The sequence below is a fragment of the Sitodiplosis mosellana genome, unplaced genomic scaffold, assembly GCF_009176505.1.
Source record: "Sitodiplosis mosellana isolate CC-2019 unplaced genomic scaffold, AAFC_SMos_1.0 Smas_scaffold_52, whole genome shotgun sequence".
Classification (NCBI taxonomy): Eukaryota; Metazoa; Arthropoda; class Insecta; order Diptera; family Cecidomyiidae; genus Sitodiplosis; species Sitodiplosis mosellana.
Window position 1 is genome coordinate 186139 of NW_022595294.1, and position 18598 is coordinate 204736.

An 18598-nucleotide genomic window follows, 5' to 3' on the forward strand; every position below is an offset into this window, starting at 1 on the left:
ACCTGAAAATGAACCAAAAAGAAAGAATGACCACTTAATTCATTTCTAATCAGTCAAAGTTAAGATTCATTTTGCATTTAGCGGTAAAAATAACGTTGAAAATAACCAAAACAAACTCTACTTTCGTTTTTGATATCAAAACGTCGGAAATAGAATTGATCTGAATCGACAAATGGATTTATTGCAACACCGCATTTTGTTTGGTGCTAAACACCAAACTGTTAACTAAATGAGAACGAAGTGAGTGAAAAAGATAGAATCTCGTGACATTTGTGTTCATGAAATTCACATTCACTTCTATGCGAGAGAAAGCTGCTTATCTCGCTGCATTCGAGAGACACGTTGAGAAGGTAAAACTCATGATGTAGGCTAAAATACACTGTGTCACTGACCCGATACTTGATTATAAGAATTTGGTGTGAAAAAAAAAGAAACCACAAATGGGTCGAGTGCTTTCCAAATCTAGTTGATAATAACGAATTAACGCAATGTGAGAGAGGAGTAAAAACCATTCTTTGGCTCAAAGTGAAGATTCGAAGCGTTCATTCTTTGTTCTGCTTCAAGCGGAAGAGAAGACCTAACTCCAATTCAATGCAAAAAAAAGTTCATAACAACAACATAAACACCGACAACAACCACAATGAATAAACTCATTTGCGAATCAAAGGAAACATCGCGAAAATAATCGTGGATTTCAACGAATTTGTATATTGTCAAACAATTTGATTTATATTGGCGATTCACTTAATACACGATCACAATTACCGCAAAATCTTATTGTGCGTTTCGAGAATAGCAGATTCAATGAAGATTCTTCTTCATTATATCGAATGTTGAATGATGTTTATATGAAAATAGACACAAAATTGCAACGAATTTAATACAAAATCATCAATTATTTAAGCAAACTTGGAATGTGGAATATTTCGAGCTCAAAGTGTTTCTATTCAGCTCGACTAAAGACACTTTGTTTTCGGGAAACGAATAAACTTTCAAAAAGTCAGTCATTTTGCTACAATTCCGTTTAAAATCGATCTTTTAGCTAAAAAGTCAAACTTGCAATGTTCGCATTTCATTATCTGTTTTATATCAGAATTTTTAATACCTTTTGATCGCTAAGTAAAATTCAAATCTTTGCAAATTTTCGATCTTTTTTTAATTCTACAACTTGAAGAAAACTAAATTCATTTGAATTCACGTTCTCTTCTTCTTTGAACAACTCTCACGCTTTCTTCTTTTAACTTCACTTCTGATGTGGATAGTGAGTTCCCACAAATAATCAATTCAAAACTGAGAAAACACGCACGTCACTCAAAGCACCGCACAAAATAGTATACAGCGATCAATGGCAACGAACACCTTCGACTGCAACAGCTGATGTTCAAAATTAGTTTGCGTTTGTTTACACTTCTTTCGTTCGTTTATATACCGCGCCGCTCAGCTGATTGTAGCGATCCATAAACAAACACATGACGATTCATTTCGAATGTATGCTTTGTGTCTGTATTCGTGTGAAAGTTCATACACGCACTGAAAGTATGATACGTTGAACACAAAAGACACTGTGTCTGAATTTTCGGCGTGTCTTCTGTCTTGTATACGTCGAAATGTGATAGTGTGTTTGTATGACGGAACCGATTAATGTCATCGTAAATTCAAATCATTCAATTTTTATTGCATCTGTGCTGCACGGTTCACACTCTCCTTTGCGTACATTAGATAGTATCGCGTTTGGAGTAAGAAACGGAGTATACATATGCATTTTTACTCGATTGAGCTATTAATTCGGTGAAAGAGGAAATTTATAAAATAAAATTGCTGGGAATCCCAACTCAGTTATCCAATATCGAACAGACTTTCTTTTGAGACAGTTTTTTCTGGCGATATTTTAGCTGAGGCTTGATGAAGAGAGGCTCATCATTTTGTTTCTTTAGGAGAATTTTTCTTTTAAGAGAAATTATTTGAGAATTGATGAGATTTTTTCGTCTGTTTTATGCCCTTTGGATTCTTTTTCGAGTTTTTCTCATTTTCTTTTCGATGGAAAACTATATTAAACTTCTTTCATTTTTAAATTCTCTTCAGTTGTTAGGCAGCTCACTCTTATCAACTGATTAAACTCATATCACCATGAAAGAACACACCGTTTTAGAAGCCATTCAAATATAAAACATAGTCTGTTTTTGATCAGTGTTTTCACTTTGCGCCAAAATATATTCGTTCTATGCTCCCAGCCTATTAAAAATGTATTTAATTTTGAATGAAAATTTCGAAAACTTAAAATTTTGAAGCTGAACCTGCACCATTTGGAATGGAAATTAGTCGATCCTTAGCCTATTATCGCACATGTGTTCTTTCAAACGATCAAATTGTTGCCGATTCAAGCAGCTCCAAATTGGTTGTGTAGAACTGTGACAGTATACTTACACTGACACTAACACTGACACTCACACTTGACGAAAATAAGTAGTGAGAAATGTAAACAAAGAAAATGTGTGTTTGCTAGAGCCATTTCAGTGATCTGTTCAAAGGCCTGGTCATAAAGTAAGTTGTGAATATTTTCTGCTGAGTTCAACTCTTTTGTGTTTATAAATTTTGACTCGAATGCTAACTTAAATGTTTCATTTTCATTTTTGTTCCACTTTTGCTAAGAATATCAGTTTTAAAATATAGACTTTGTTTCAAATTGGTTAAATTGTTGGCTCATTAAATAAATTTAAATAAAATAAAAACTTTCATTTTCAGACGTGACACCAAATTGATAAAATTGGTTTAACGTGACACCAAGTTGAAAGTTGATTAATCTCGTGTTAAGTGTTCGGAAGACTTTCAAAAATGCATCCAGAGAATGGTTTAATTTTAATGCTTCTGTTAGTATTCGATAGAACCGTTCATATCGAGAGTGAATCAAAGCACGGTGTTTTTGTGTCGACCGACTTTTGGAGCGTGAATGATAAGCCGGTATTGGCCAATGGTCACATTGGTTTTGTTCCTTATGGCGATTCAATTTACATGAATGGTTTGTACAATGGCCTAAAAGGTGACAGTCATCGTGCACGCATTCCAAATTATGCAAATGTACAATTCGAACCGTGCACCCAACGGTCGGCCAACAACGCAGAGGTGTGTTCATATGCACTCGATATTTACAACGGCCTATTTCGAACTAAAGTTCAGCTGAACGATGGACTTTTCACTGTGGAGAACATACAATACACTCATCGGTATCACGAATCCGCTTTAGTCAATCAGATTCGATTGAAGAGGAATCAAATTTCAACAGGAAATGACAATGGTAAGGGGAAAGATGCGTTTTGAAAACGAAATTTGTCAATTTTCTTTGGAGAAATTTGATTTCATTGCGAAATTTGCCTATTTGTGATTTCTTTGTGAAAAGCTAATTTTTTTGGTGAATTTTTAGTTCCAAATTAAATTTTTCGATTAATTCAGTTTTCTTATAATTTTCAATCAATTAATTTCTCGAAAAATCGGTGGTTTTTTTCAGTTATTCCGTTTTTCATGTAAATTTTTCATTTTTTCTCCTGTTCTTACTTTTTGTCCGTTTTCAGCCAAACTCCAACTGCATCTAATCAAAGAAAATGTATCTGAAAGTGATGATTTATCGATAAAATCATCGAAATCATTGAAAATCTCCAATAAATCTGTAACCATTCTTGTGGCGTCTACAAAAATTTTGGAAGATCCGATATATCAAAGTGATTTATCGCCAGTTTCAATACTTTATGAGGACATTCCCAACACAATTGAACTTCTGACAGAGCAAACTGAAGCGGAATTCATTTGGATAACACTAATTCAGCTGAATTCAAGTGATATTAAGAAAATATTTCTCGAATTGCATGAAAATTCCGTCTTTTTACTAAAAGCTCACACGAATGAATGGCAACAGTTCTGGACGGACAAACATATGTCTGTTACGGGGAATGAAGAGTTATCCAATGCTATCGCTGCAAGTGTTTATGCTCTCGCGTCAGCACTGCCGTCACTTAATACATCACGGCCAAGACAAATATACTATGGAATAAGTCCAGCCGGCTTAGGATTGAATCGAGAGCTGGAGGTTTACAACGGTCATTCATTTTGGGACACCGAAATTTGGATGCATCCAACGATTTTGCTCCTAGAACCAGAGTGGAGCAAAGAATTGCTGAACTATAGGCATTTTTTAAGGGATACAGCTCATGATAACGCAGTTAATACCAGTTATAAGGGATACAGGTACCTCTTGGAACAGACTTTTTTTGTAACTAAAGTTCTTCGTAATAATGAGTATTCATTCGATTTCCAAAGGTTTCCTTGGGAATCAGCCTTCACGGGAATCGATGTGACAAAAACCGACTTCCCTGAAATCGTCGAGTATGAACAGCACATCACCGCCGGCATTGGCCACGCATTGCGAAAGCACTTTTTTACCACGCATGACTTTCAATGGTTTCAATCGATTGGCTGTGATTTAGCTTACGGAACGGCCGCATTCTGGGAGAGTCGTGTATCATGGAATGAAACAACGCAGCGATATGATATCAATAGTGTCATGGGACCGGATGAAGATCATAAGAATGTCAGTAATAACGCATATACTAACGTTGTGGCCGCGTTGAACTTGCATTTTGGATCGTGAGTTTTTTTTTGGGATCGTTTTTATTTTTCGACTTTTCAACTTGAATTTGAATTGAAATTAGTCAAAATGTTACGTCTTTATTGATTCATTCTGATTTTATTCCGTTTATTATCCAGCATAAATGTTCAAATGAATCTGGTTCCAAAGTGTTGAATCATTTCCTTTTCCTTCTAGATTCGCCTCATGTGTCTGCAATCAGCTGAATCCTGTCAAATATCCTCTCAACTCGAATTGGACATCGATTGCTCGACACATAGCATTACTTTACGATCGTCAACTAGATTACCACCCTCAATATGATGGCTATAATTTAAACATATCCATTAAACAAGCCGATGTAGCTTTGCTTGGTTACCCCTTGCAATTTGCCAATATTCGAGCTTCGACGCGTCGAAATAACTTGAATTTCTACACAAATGTAACTCGACCAAACGGACCAGCGATGACATGGTCAATGCACGCAATCGGACACTTGGAAACTGATTCGACTCCGCCAAACGAAGAGATTTTCAATCGCACTTTCGTTCCTTATATTCGATCGCCATATTTTGTGTGGAATGAATACGTGAACGGAGTTCCGAATGGTGCCAGCAATTTTATCACCGGAGCCGGTGGATTTTTGCAATTGATTATGTACGGTTTCGCTGGAATTCGGATCAATTCCGACTCGCTGAGCATTCAACAGCCACAATTGCCACCGAACACAACTAAATTGACACTAAACGGTTTGGTTCACATTTATTTAAATTTTTCAATGAAATCACACATTTTGGGGAATTTTTTTAGAATTTATTAAAATTGAATCCATTGCTCATGGTACTAAAATTTAACTGTCAAAAAAAAATTTGTTAAAAAATCAACGACAAAATTGATAAACTAATTTACCATTTGACTCAAGCTAAATATGAATTTGATTCGAAAAGGGAAAATAATGTTCTTTCCGTGACCTTTACAGGCATTTCGTATATGGGCGCACTGTGCGAGATTCAAATAAATCAGCAGAACATTGGGATCAACATTCGAAAAGGTCGCACTAATTTGCAAGTGTACATTGATGACATTGAACAAGATACGAATTTAAAAAAATGTGAGTTACATTATTTTTGATCACGCTGATATATTCGGAAATTTCAACGTTTTCGATTAATTTTTACGTTCTTTGGAGAATTTGTGAATCTCATAAGTTTTTTTGATCTTTTTCAAGTGTTTAAACTTTTTTTACTTCGATTTTTTTCATTCTTTGTTAATTTTGACATTATATTTCTTCTGCGACTTTCTTCTTTAATTTTGCAGTTGAATTCAAAAAACATCAGACATTGAAGATCAAACCCAAAACCAAATCGTATGTCGAATTTTGTGATCAACCCAATGATACAGTTAAAGAATTAAACATCAATTGAAGGATTCGGACAGATTTTGGACGTGCAATTTTAGCTATTTGCAGAGAAAAAGAATAACAAAAATAAAGATGAATAAAAAAGACGAGTAAAAACAATATTTTTCATGATTATGAATATATTTCAATGAATTTGATGATTACACAATTGGTTCCAATGCATCTATATGAACTGAAGTGTGGTTAAACCACACAATTGTGACATGATTAAACAAGAGCAACGCGAATTTATTTTCTGTTAAGTAAAATTGTTAGGTAAACGAATCCACTGCAGATTCGGTAGTTTAGATGGGAGCGTGCCTAAATGAAATTGATTCAAATGTTCTATCGAAATTTTCCTTAGGTTTTGCATGACTGGCCGAACGACATGACTTTCCACTACGTAGACGTCAAGCATTTCGAGTGCACGTAATGAAACCATTCGATCGATCCATTGTTGACTAACTTTACACACGCAATCGCTCGTAGAAGCCACGATCGTAGAGCTCGTTCAAAATGGTACTGATTGATGTTTCTTCTTCTGTATTGCCCCACAAATCAATGATCAAATTCTTCAGCTTCGTGTTGACACCACGGCCGTAGCCAGAACGAATTTCCCGGGAGAGCGGAGGAAATTTTTGGAAGAGCTCAACAAAAATCAATAAATCATTGTCAAATCAAAATTTGGAGACCTAAAAAAAGCTCATCACTTCTAAAAATCGATTCTGTCTAGTGTAAAACGGTTTGAAATCTCATTCTATCTATGTAGTTTAAATTTAATAATCTACAGCACTATTTAGGTCAGCCTGAATTGCCAAACAACCATCAACTCGTTTTATTTGCATTGAAAAGCGAGTGTCATCGGCAACGCAAAGTGCAAAAATGTAAAAATGCAGAAAATTAAAGGGGGATTTGTCGAAACCGCTCGTTTACATGTGAATTATTTTTGTGTTTCTGGTGAGAGATATGGAGCAAGTGTCTCAGGCAAAGATCTTAGAATGTTCTAAATCATCGATGCATTGCAAAAGACATCCGTCTTCTATCTCTTACTCGAATGGAGGGAATGACTTCTAATGTGAAAGTCATTAGTCAAGGAGCTGTTTAAATGAATTTTTTCGAATTAAAAACGAAACAAACGATTTTTTTCAAATACGTAGGAAAATTTTCAAAAAAGCTTATTTTCAGATCTATGAACATTGGCAAAAGAATTCTTCATTTTCTCATTTTATGCATTTATTTCATTGATATTAGTTATTGTTTCTGATGAATGCATTTCTGTATAAACTAAAGATATTTTGTGAAATGCCACCTCGTTCAAGAAGCGAGATACTGCTTTAATGCAGGTAGACCGTGGTTGTATACGGAAACGAAAAACTAGTGATTTCTTCCTGGACTGTGAACTGCTTAGTCGGAGTACCAAAGATTAAATTCATTCAATTCCAAAGATTCCATTCGTTTAATCTCGATCAAACTGCTTCTCGCTCCGTTCGCAAATTTTATTTCCAGAAATTTTCTTTCAGGCACATAAATTGTTACTTTGCACGCTCCGGCCAATTTTTCGCGTTCCTTATTCAGCGCCGATAGATCGAGAATGTTTTCGTGTGATTCCGAATACAGAATAATTAGTCTCGATAATTTATTTAAGCCACGAATGAAAGGAAGAATCGCTTCCATGGATAGTTCGCACCGTTCTAGAAGAACCCGTTGCAGATTTGGTAGTTTCGATGGGAGTGTGGCTGAATCGAATTGATCCACATTGTGCATAGAAATTTTCTTAATGTTCTGCATGACTGGCCAAACGATACCACTTTCAATTTCGATGATGGAGAGCATTTCGAGTGCACGTAATGATACCATTCGATCAATCCATTGTTGAGTAACTATTACACTTGTACCCATATAAATAAAACGCAATCGTTTGTAAAAGCCACGATCGTAGAGCTCGTTCAAAATGTCCCAGAATGATATTTCATCTACGTTCATTTGCCACAAATTAATTGTCAAATTCTCCAGCTTCATGTTGACACCCAACAATCCTGTTCTGTTGTTCAGAAGAAAGCGCCAGTGTATCCCAATACTGGAAATATTCGGTATTTGATTGAAAAATGCTTCCACATTCACCTGTTCATAGATCTTTAAAAAACGGATGTGCTCGAGCTTTGGACATTTGTTAAGTTTGAACAGCCAGTCAGTGTTGCTCCAACTAAATTCAAGCTGCTTCAAATTTGGACACAAATCAAGAATGTTTTTATCAAGATATTTGCCGAAAAAAAATACGTACTCCACCTTGGCCAGAACATCACTAATCAAATGGAGTCTGCCTGAACTGGCTGGATGCTCAGAATAGAATTCAATTTTTTTTAATGATTTGCAATTTGCTGCAATGTACTTTAGTTTGCTCGTACTGTCATTAGACGAGCTTATATCGATATTTTCGATGCATTCACTGAAACCATTTACTCGAGTGGAACCGAAATAAATGCCATCATGATTACATCGGATATTAGCATTTGGATAATTCCATTGAAAATACATGCCAGCGATTCGATGCATCCGTTTGCATGTTTGACCCATTGAGTGAAGGTCTTTGATCGACAACCACTCGAATAATTCTTCGCAGCAGTCAACATCGAGCTTGAAGATTTCGCACGCATTTTCTTGGGCTGCTGGAACAGCAACAGGCAACTGGTCATCGTTTTGTTTGGCATCGTCATCTGGCATTTGGCTCGTGGCTTCAGTTTTATCTTTTGCACTCATTTTGGATGCGGTTTTTAATAGTTCAAACCAATGAATTACCTAAGCAATGAAATAAGAGAAATATAAAACGGTATCAAAATGTTTTCAATTTTATTTCTTTAATCATAATAATGTAAAAAATGAAATTTTGCTACTTTTAGTTTAGTTTTATCGAAACAAAGCAATGGCGATAACAAATGTGGGGAATTTAGATAAAAATAATTCACCTTCTAAAATGGTAATTAAACTTTGTTCACAGAAAATCTTTTGTTTTAAATAAAAGAAAACAAACTCCTCGGACTGACTACTTGTCGCTCCTTTCGACTTCAGAACACCAATGATGCGTTACTTACTTTTTGTGTCACTGTAAAGTCATTATGCACACTTTCAAAGTCAAGCGTGATTAGTATTCATAGGTATTCGTCAAATGTCATGAGCAAGAAAAATGAAACCATTCAAACCATTCACACTAATGATTTACTTAGAATTCGTTTGAGTAGGAATAAATTGAAACAAGAATGAAAGTATGCATTACCTAAGTTTTTTTCTGAACGTTTTCCGTTCAATGAATTAGGGGCTACAATACGATCGGTACCCCAACATTGATTCATTTGAAATTAATAAACTACAGATCATTTTATCTGATTCCCGCAAATAAATTATATGTTGTCAATAGAGTCATATTTACCATCAGAACAAAAGCATAGGAGCATCGAGTTGGTTCACTCAATCGTCACTTGGACACGCTATTTCAGACAAATCATTCAAATTTAAATGGTTTCTGCGCCAACCATGTCAAATATAACAATGTGAAAGTGATTAGTAGAAGCTGTTGAAATGAATATTTTCGAATCAAAAATAAAACCAAAGATTTGTTGTATATCAAAGGCAAACATTTTTATTTTCGGGACTTCGAAAACTATAGCAAGAGAATTTTACAGTTTCTTATTTTATGCATGTATATTATTACTGTCAAAGTAAAATGTGATGAGTATTTATAAGCACTCAGTCACTGTCATAAGCAAGAAAAATGAAACCATTCAAACCACTCGCACTAATGAGCTACTTAGGATGTTGTTGGAGTAGAATTGAATTGAAACACAAATGAAAGTATATTATTAAGTATATTTCAATTGACTCATGGCATCTGAACAATAATACATAGTTTTTTTTATTTATCAGTTCAAAGTTCATGCAATTTTATTATTCCTCTTACATTGCTTGTTTCTTTTTCAAAGATTCGAAATGGACTTATTCAAGCGATGGACTGATATCAAACTTCCGTTCCAAAAAAATCCGTTGAAATCGATAATGATCGACGATAGACGCGCGCCAATCTCCATTTATCCGTGCCTTTAGCTCGTCAAAGTCAATCTGTTCAATGAAATTAACGTTAATTCTTTTCAACGCCTTGAAATCGGTTAGAAATCGAAGAATTTCATCGATGGAGAATCGGCCGCTCCAAATTTCGATGTCCACCAGCGACGGCATTACATCAGCCAGTTTTGGTTGGAATTGGCCGTTCTTCGGTGATGCAAACAGGATCGTCAATTTCTTAATCGTTGGATGGTTTTTCACGAATTTATCAAACTCAACTCCCAAATTCACAATTAACTCCAATCGAAAGGATTCAAGTTTTTCAAATGAAAATGGGATCATCGGCAATGGTTCGTCAAGTAACCCTTGCAAATGAATATGAAAATAACTCACGTTTTTCAAATGAATCACATTTCCGTCGAAATTCGATCCACTAAAATACGTTCCGTGCATCGTAAACGATTGAAGATTTTGCAATCTCTCTCTTGCACCGTCCAACACGACAGCCGCCACAAGCGGTGGATTTAAAAATCGTTGGATGCCCGGTGAACTAATGCGCAACGTTTTCAACTGTGGATTCAAAGACAAAACGGTTGTCATCTCACATTTCGATTTGATCGACTCACGACGTTGCCATATTTCAACGCTCAAATGCTCCAAATTTGGAAAATGATGCACAAGGCATGAGGCGTTCACTAAACCGACACAGTTCAGCTCACGCATACTCGGAAACAGCTTAACGAGGTCAGTATTTTCTGGTAGCTCACAATGTTTGATCACAACTTTTTCTACTCTTTTGAATGGCTTCTTGAGGTGGGTGGATACATTTTCTAAACGTTCTTGGAATGTGATTGAGGTCAAAGACTCCGAACAATATTCATTTACATAGCTTAAAATGTGATGCGTCAAATCTGGGTACACTCTTTTGCCAAATCGATACGCATCGCCACGAGAATAGAACACTATCTCTGGAATTAATCCACCGAAACAACGTATGGTTTGCAAACTAGTTTTTAAGTCTTCAATTTGAACGAAATCATTTTGAACTTGAAGCGAACGGTATTGACTGTGACGTGCCTCTATCAGAATGACTTTTTTATGGCGATGCCTTCGAAAATACATTGAAGTGGCGACATTTCTTAAGCACTTATTGACGTCGGCGATGTTTAACAAATTGACCAAATCCAAATATCCTACAATTGTCTCCAGACAATCATTGCTTATATCTGTGAATCTCATTTTTGATCTAATGATGGAAAAAAAATGGAAAAGAAAATTTTGAGTTAGAAGAAAAGAAGGAAAAATGGTGATTAGGTTGGAAAACGTTTATATTCAAAGGATACTATTTCTTGAAGAAAATTTTCAATCGAGATTCAAGTCACAAAAATGAATATTTTCCACTTTTTCAATCCGTTTTAGTCGGATTTGAAGATAAATGCTGTTTTTTATGAACGATTTGTTTGGAACAGAGGAAAATTTCACCGTTATTTCAGCAAATCATTACTCTTTTGTTTACAATAGGTTATTTCGTCAAAGTCAATTGATTTGTATTTGATTTTAATCGAGAAACAAGTGAGAATCCGTGAAAAGTCGTCAATCACGGTCAATCAAAAGAGATCGACAATAAGTTATTGCCAATAACGAATCGGCTTATAATTTTTGCACTAAAATCAAGTTATCAAAACATTAAAAAACATTTCTAAGGCCAAACCAACGAAGAACCTCAGCAATTGAAACACAACTAATGCCGATGTGAGGCGTTTTGTTCAGTTACCGAATGAATTGTGAAAATTCCAAAAGAAAAGATGCATGTGATGGTTCGACAGAAAGAGATGCACTATTCAACAGTGTTAAATCGACACATATGCACACGAAGAGGTGGAGTAATATTTCACCTATATTTTTTTTTCATGCAGACAGAATTCATCAACAAAGAGGAGGTGCTTTAATTAGACTACTTAGAAATTTGTGTTTTGTTCAGTCAAAGTTGAATTCGAATTGATCAGTTCTACGAAACCGACGGTATTGACCTGTTATGAGCAACAATGTTTCACATTCTTTTTGTCCAATCGTTCCGTTTCTTCAAAAGAACTACACAGTACACAAAATATACGCAAAAAATATTCATAAGGAAACAAAGCACCTATTGTCTATCTAAGCAAGGAGTTATTAGATAAATTCAGTACGTCGAATTTCTGCAACTTAAATATGTGCTATTATCGGATTTACTTTAACTTTCCATTTCTTCCCAAGCAACACGATTCGCATTTGAAGGCAAAACAAAATATTGGCAACTTTAGTCAACAAATGGTATAGTTTTGCTGATACCTGTCGTAGTGAAACATACCTGATTTATGACACGAGATATGATTATTAGAAGCTTACGAAAGTATCGGTAGAAGAATAAGTACGAAGGGTATAAGGGTATGTAGCGTTTCGAATGCATGCAATGAAACCATTCGATTGATCCATTGTGGACGAACATTATACATATGAGTAAAATGCAATCGCTTATAGAAGCCACGATCGTAGAGTTCGTCTAAAATACCGAAGATTAATGTTTCTCCTTCAGTATAACCCAAAGCAATGTTCAACTTGTCTAATTTTACGTCACATCAAAAAACACATCACTTGTTTCTGCATGAACTGATTCACAAACATTGTTTTTTCAAGCAAAATGAAATTTATGTCGCTTAGCTCAATAAAAAACGATACTTTTTATTTAAAATGAACCAAGTTTTATTTATTTCTTTAAAATTAATCATTTTTCCTTTACAAAAAACCTGCAATTTCTCTGCATCAAAAGAAAAAAAAATCTTTTTCGATTAAAATTAAATAGAAAATCATTTTGATTAACTGAATAAAAATACAACTTCTTCCTAATATCATTTTATGTTTTAAAATCAATGAGTTCGATGAATAGAGCAACAGTTTCTAAGCGGTTTATGAAGTTCATATTATGAACAAAGTATTTTTTCTTCGATTCAATTTGAGAAAATATTAAAATACACCTACATTTCCTAGGGAATGGCAAATGATAAAAATGTTTAATTCGGAACATTGGATTCCTTGGAGTCGAGATACCATTCAATCTTTGAATACATCGATTCATGGCGTTTGATTTCGATCAAACGGTAATTTACACTGCTCGCAAACTTTGTTTCCAGAAATATTTCTTCAGGCACATAAATGGTCACTTTGCACGCTCCGGCCAATTTTTCCCGTTCCTTGTTCAGTGCCGACAGATCAAGAATGTTCTGGTTCAAAAAAGGTCCTTCGGATAAGTAGACCAAACGGATTTCCGTCAATTTTTTCGAGCAACGAATAAACGGTAGCGCCGGTTCAACGGTGGTGTTCGGTAAATGGATCTGTTGCAGATTTGGCAGCTTCGATGGGAGTGTGGTAAAGTCAATGCCATCAAAATCGTCAATCCAAATTTTTTTCAGGCTCTGCATGACTGGCCAAACAATTTCATTCTCTAGTTCGATATCAAGAGCTTCAAATGAACGCAGCGTCGTCATTGCATCGATTGTGTCTTGACTAACACCGGAAGCTAGTTGAGTCAAATGTAGACGTTTGTAAAAACCACGATCGTACAGCTGGTTCAATAGCGGACAGATTAATTTTAAGTCTCCTTCATCTTCGTTGTCGGTGAAATCAACGATCAATTTGTCGAGTTTCACATTGTAGCCCAGAAATGCGTCTCTATTTTCCAGAAGAAAGCGCCAGTTCAATTCAATCGTACGAATATGGGGTATTTGATCGAAAAATCGTTCCATTCCCACGATGTGCATATCAATCCCGGTCAATTTGATAAACTCAAGCTTCGGACATTTGTTGAGTTCAAACAGCCAATGATCATCGTTGCTGTAGCCAACCTCAACAAGAAGACGCTTCAAATTTGGACACAAATCGAGGAATCGCTCGTTGAGTCTGTCACCGGTGATTTGTATGCTTTCGATTCTAGACAGAATCTCACTCTTTTCTATCGCTTCAACATCAAATGTCATGAAACTGATTTCTTTCAATGACTTGCACTTTGCTCCAATTTTCTCCAATTCAACCATATCCATTGCACGCGAATAACAGTTGATGTGTTCTACGAACTCGGTGAAACCATCCAATTGAGTGGAACAGTAATAGATGCAGTTGAATTTGTCAAAGATGTGAGCGCATGGATAGTTCTGGCGGAAATACATGCCGGCGATTCGATGCATGCGTTTGCACGTTTGACCAAATGCGTGAAGATCTTTGATCGACAACCACTCGAATAGTTCTTCGCAACAGTCAACGTCGAGCTTGAAGATTTCGCTCTGATTTCCTTGGGCCGCTGGAACAGCAACGAGCAGTTGGTCATTGTTTGGTTTGGCATCGTCACTCGGGAATTTGCTCGTGGCTTCAATTTTGGCTTTTTTACTCGCTGGATCAGCACTCATTTCGGATACGGGCCACTTCGGCTTGTTCAATACGTCGCTTGTTTGATGTTACTCTCTTTCTGTGGACACCTAAACGAAAATGCCAATAAAAATGGTTAATGTCGTTGTTTTGTTGTGAATTGGTTTTGATTTTGATTTTTTTTCACAAGCATTAGTACTTTTGAACTGGAAAATGAAATCATTTGAACCATCGAACTATTTAATCACACTCAATCTCATCAGCTGAAATGAGTTTATACACCAAATTCGACGAATCACTAAGTTTTTTTCTAGACTTTTTTCCACTCTATTTACACTGTCCAAACATGCACAGTGCACACACAATATTGCGTGACTTAATAGCTAAACGATTTATTTCCATTTGACTTTGCCGAAGAAACCAAAACTAATGCGCTGTTTAATCAACTTAAAATAGCGATCACAAAATGATTACAAGTTTTTTTTTCTCAATTTGGTCGTGAATTGACAAAAAAAAAACGCCAACAATGACAAACTAATATCCTACCTTCGACTGCTGTGTTTCTTCTTCTACAAAAATCCAATTGAATATGCACAAATCGGACACTGACACTTGTTTTTGTTGGTCCAAATTTTGATGAATTTCGTGGTTTAGTTTTTGAAATAGAATTATATTTGAAATTTTTACAATTTGTTTTGTTCAACTTTATACAAATGCGATTGATAATAGTGTGTGCCGGTTGAGGAATTTCATGTACCTTTTGTCATTCGGCCGTTTTGAGAAACGTCACTGTCTCAACCCTTCCGAGAACCTTAGACTGTGTGTCAAATTTGAAATTCAGTTTTGTGTACTTGGATGATTTTTTGCATGATTTTATTATTAATACGCTTTAACGGCTTTCAAAATTAAATGAAAGACTTTTGAAAATCTTCAGCAGCATTCTATTCATCAGTTTAAACTTTGTTTCATGAGAAAAATAAATCTAGAAACAAAAGTATTTTCTTTGTAGATTGGCCATAGAAATTGAAACTAAGTCAGTACTTTTTCCTATGTTTTCAATTGAAATCATTTCATTTTTCCTAAAGTTGGCACGGATTTGCCTTTTTAATTTTTAATAATTGTTTTTTTATACTTTTAAATATTAAATTGTTTAATTGAAATAAAAAAAAAAGCAATAATCATCAATAACATTCATTTCAACAGCTCTAACTGTCATTCCATTCTGTTATGAAATGACATTCACACTGGAAGTCAATTGTTCCACTCATTCCATGCGACGGAATGACAGCTAGAAACCTGGAGATGAACATTGAACATTGATAATTGGTTTAGTAGAGAAAACGCCGTCAATTTACTCGAAGGAAAATTCAAACAATTATTTAAATTGAAAGATTCATCTGGAATAGTTATTTTTATTGACGATTGAACGGAACAATTTGATGACAACGTTTTTGTTTTGATTTGATGGTAAATATGGCTTTTGTTTTGACTAAAATAATAATTTCATAAGATCTGATGAAATGATGAAATTTATTCTCGGATTAAGCAATAGTGAGGATCAGTTCCGTATCATATTAAAGCAAACGATCAAATGAATTGAACAAAGCATTAAAAATAGTTGTTGAAAATGTATATTCTTATTTCTTATATCTAAAAATATTCTTATTTTTTTTACCGATGTGCAGTGAATGGTTTGCGTTAAAAAATTTCTTTTATTTAAATTGCATTTATCCGAAATTTTTGTATTGAATCTGAATACAGACTGCACATCAGTGGACACTGGACATACACAGTAGAGACGCAAACATAGATATACACAAAGTAACACGTTTGAACATGTACGGGACATCATTCGTCAAGTTGCATATAAAGCCGTCTCTTTTGTGTGTGGACTGCCGCGTGTAGCGTATTCAGAATCAAAATAAAAATATCGGATAAATTCAATTTAAATAAACAATTTTAACATAAACCATTCCCTGACGATGTGTGTTGAAGCGAGAGAAGTATATAGCTGCTCTCACTAATGCTGTATTGTACAGTGTACATGACATTTTGCTTCATTTAAAACAAAGATGTTCTCATCTTCATTTTAGAAACTTGAAATATTCCATTCTTTTCTATTAATTTTTGTCACTATTTAAAAAAAATGCGAAAAAAGAATGAAAATAATTTGATATCAAACCAATTGATGATGATTTCTTATTTCCTTGCTTGAATGTTTCACAGAACGTCACATTGAATAGAAGCATTGAAAAGCCGTATCCAACCAAAATGAGTGACAAACCATCCAGTAAAATGTCAAAAACTGAAGCCACGAGTCAAGAGTCAGAAGGCGATGTCAGTGAAAACGATGACCAACTGCCCGTTGCTGTTCCAGCAGCCCAAGAAAATGCGTGCGAAATCTTCAAGCTCGATTTTGACTGCTGCGAAGAATTATTCGAGTGGTTGTCGATCAAAGACCTTCACTCAATGGGTCAAACATGCAAACGGATGCATCGAATCGCTGGCATGTATTTCCAACAGATTTATCGTGGTGCATCGATTAGAAGTGGAACCTGATGGCATTTATTGCGGTTCTATTCGAGTAAATGATTTCAGTGAATTCATAGAAGAAATTGAAATTGAACCCGGAGAAATACGCAAGGACCAATTGGCAAATTACAAATCATTGAAGAAAATTCATTAAACGTCTTTAGTTTCAGTCCCTTCAAAAGAACTCCATTTGATAAGTGATGTTCTGGCCAAGGTCGAGAGCATATTTATTGGCCACCATCATTCTGACGACACCATTCTTGATTTTTGTCCAAATTTGAAGCTACTTGAATTGAATAGGTGGAGCAACACTGACTGGCTATCGAAACTGAACAAGTGTCCGAAGCTCGAACTTATCAGTTTGCCATTGGAGGTGGTGAATATGGAAGAATTGCTCAATAAAATGCCCAATATTCGAACGATAAAAGTAGAGTGGCGAGACCTTTTGCCTAATAAAGATGCACTTTTAAACACCAACGTAAAATTGGATAATTTGATCGTCGAGACTTTTGACGATGATGATGGATCTGTCTGCGCCATTTTAAACGAGCTCTATGATCGTGGCTTCTACAAACGATTGCACTTAATTGATGTGGGTTCTATTCATTTTGCCAATCAACAATTTATTGATCGAATGGCGACGTTGCGTGCACTCGAAACGCTTAAAATCGAATATATGGATGCCGATTTCCCAGTCATGCCGAACGTGAAGAAAATTATATTCAACGATGAGAACGACTTTAATTTTACCACATTTCCATCTAAACTACCAAATTTGCAATGGATTGTTGTTCCCAACGATTCGATTGATGCATGGGAGGCGATTCTACCTTTCATTCGTGGCTCAAAGCAACTATCGAGAATCAATATGGTGGAACGAACTAATGAAGAATACGACGAAAACATTCTCGATCTGCCGACCTTGAACAAGGAACGTGAAAAATTGGCCGGAGCGCGCAAAGTGATCATTTATGTGCCTGAAGAAACGTTTTTAGAAACGAAGTTTGCGCACGGCGCGAGTTACAGTTTGATTGAAATGAAACGCAATGAATCGCTGAAATTGAGATATGATGATTTTTGGTACATCGACTAAGCAGTCCAGAAAGAAATCACTCGTTATTCGTTCCCACTAACATTCACAGTACGCCTATGAATAAAAATAGTATTTAGCGAACGTATTGAGGCAATACAAAAAACCAAATCATTAGTATTTAGCTTCTTACACGAGATATAAATTAGTTTTTTAGTTGAATCGTTCATTAGTAATAATTAAAAAAAAAAAACAAAAGAAAGTACACACAAATGTATGCAACCGATTGTGGTCTGACAATGCATCAATTATGATAACATTTAAGTGATACGATTTCGAATTGTCTGAAACATTTCGTACTAACTGACTTTTAGTTTATATAGAATTAGATTCATAAGAAACAATTACCTATTTCAATACAAATACACGGATAAAATGGGAAATTTCAACATTTTTTGCTAAAGTTTTCAATCCCCAAAATAAACTTGTTTGCCTTTGATGTACAAAAATATATTATGTTTTATTTTCAATATATTTTAATTCCATTGAAATCACCAACAAATTTAAGTTCGAC

The 18598-nt window shown here is 35.3% G+C and overlaps 3 protein-coding genes across 4 annotated transcripts; 2 read left to right on the forward strand and 1 right to left on the reverse strand.

The window, feature by feature from the left end:
* The first annotated feature begins 2449 nt into the window (after nt 1-2449).
* Nucleotides 2450-7058, forward strand: LOC129570327 (protein-glucosylgalactosylhydroxylysine glucosidase). Of its 2 annotated transcripts, XR_008688108.1 has the most exons (8): nt 2450-2541; nt 2743-3292; nt 3567-4236; nt 4309-4635; nt 4814-5364; nt 5595-5726; nt 5933-6290; nt 6379-7058. XR_008688108.1 is itself a non-coding variant. In XM_055449888.1 (7 exons), the coding sequence occupies exons 2-7, from the start codon at nt 2833-2835 to the stop codon at nt 6037-6039; spliced, it is 2247 nt and encodes a 748-aa protein (XP_055305863.1). In that variant the 5' UTR covers nt 2450-2541; nt 2743-2832; the 3' UTR covers nt 6040-6336. The 2 variants fall into 2 exon arrangements, 1 of the variants encoding a protein (XP_055305863.1); XM_055449888.1 differs by lacking the exon at nt 6379-7058 and having other exon boundaries at nt 5933-6336.
* A 5724-nt stretch (nt 7059-12782) lies between these two features.
* Nucleotides 12783-15264, reverse strand: LOC129570315 (uncharacterized). Its single transcript, XM_055449874.1, has 2 exons — nt 15009-15264; nt 12783-14572 (listed from the first exon to the last, which is right to left on the reverse strand). The coding sequence occupies exon 2, from the start codon at nt 14501-14503 to the stop codon at nt 13115-13117; it is 1389 nt and encodes a 462-aa protein (XP_055305849.1). The 5' UTR covers nt 14504-14572; nt 15009-15264; the 3' UTR covers nt 12783-13114.
* Nucleotides 15265-15759: 495 nt separating this feature from the next.
* On the forward strand, nt 15760-18533 carry LOC129570296 (uncharacterized). Its single transcript, XM_055449847.1, has 2 exons — nt 15760-15929; nt 16689-18533. The coding sequence occupies exon 2, from the start codon at nt 17377-17379 to the stop codon at nt 18085-18087; it is 711 nt and encodes a 236-aa protein (XP_055305822.1). The 5' UTR covers nt 15760-15929; nt 16689-17376; the 3' UTR covers nt 18088-18533.
* The last annotated feature ends 65 nt before the right edge of the window (nt 18534-18598 follow it).

What these genes read in the sequence shown, in the direction of transcription:
- LOC129570327 (XM_055449888.1), top strand. Translation starts at nt 2,833, where the DNA reads ATGCATCCAGAGAATGGTTTAATTTTAATGCTTCTGTTAGTATTCGAT. An exon ending in TTCAACAGGAAATGACAATG is followed by an intron (nt 3,293 to 3,566) that starts GTAAGGGGAAAG and finishes GTCCGTTTTCAG; the next exon opens with CCAAACTCCAACTGCATCTA. An exon ending in ACCAGTTATAAGGGATACAG is followed by an intron (nt 4,237 to 4,308) that starts GTACCTCTTGGA and finishes CGATTTCCAAAG; the next exon opens with GTTTCCTTGGGAATCAGCCT.
- LOC129570296 (XM_055449847.1), top strand. Translation starts at nt 17,377, where the DNA reads ATGGAAGAATTGCTCAATAAAATGCCCAATATTCGAACGATAAAAGTA.
- LOC129570315 (XM_055449874.1), bottom strand. Translation starts at nt 14,503, where the DNA reads ATGAGTGCTGATCCAGCGAGTAAAAAAGCCAAAATTGAAGCCACGAGC.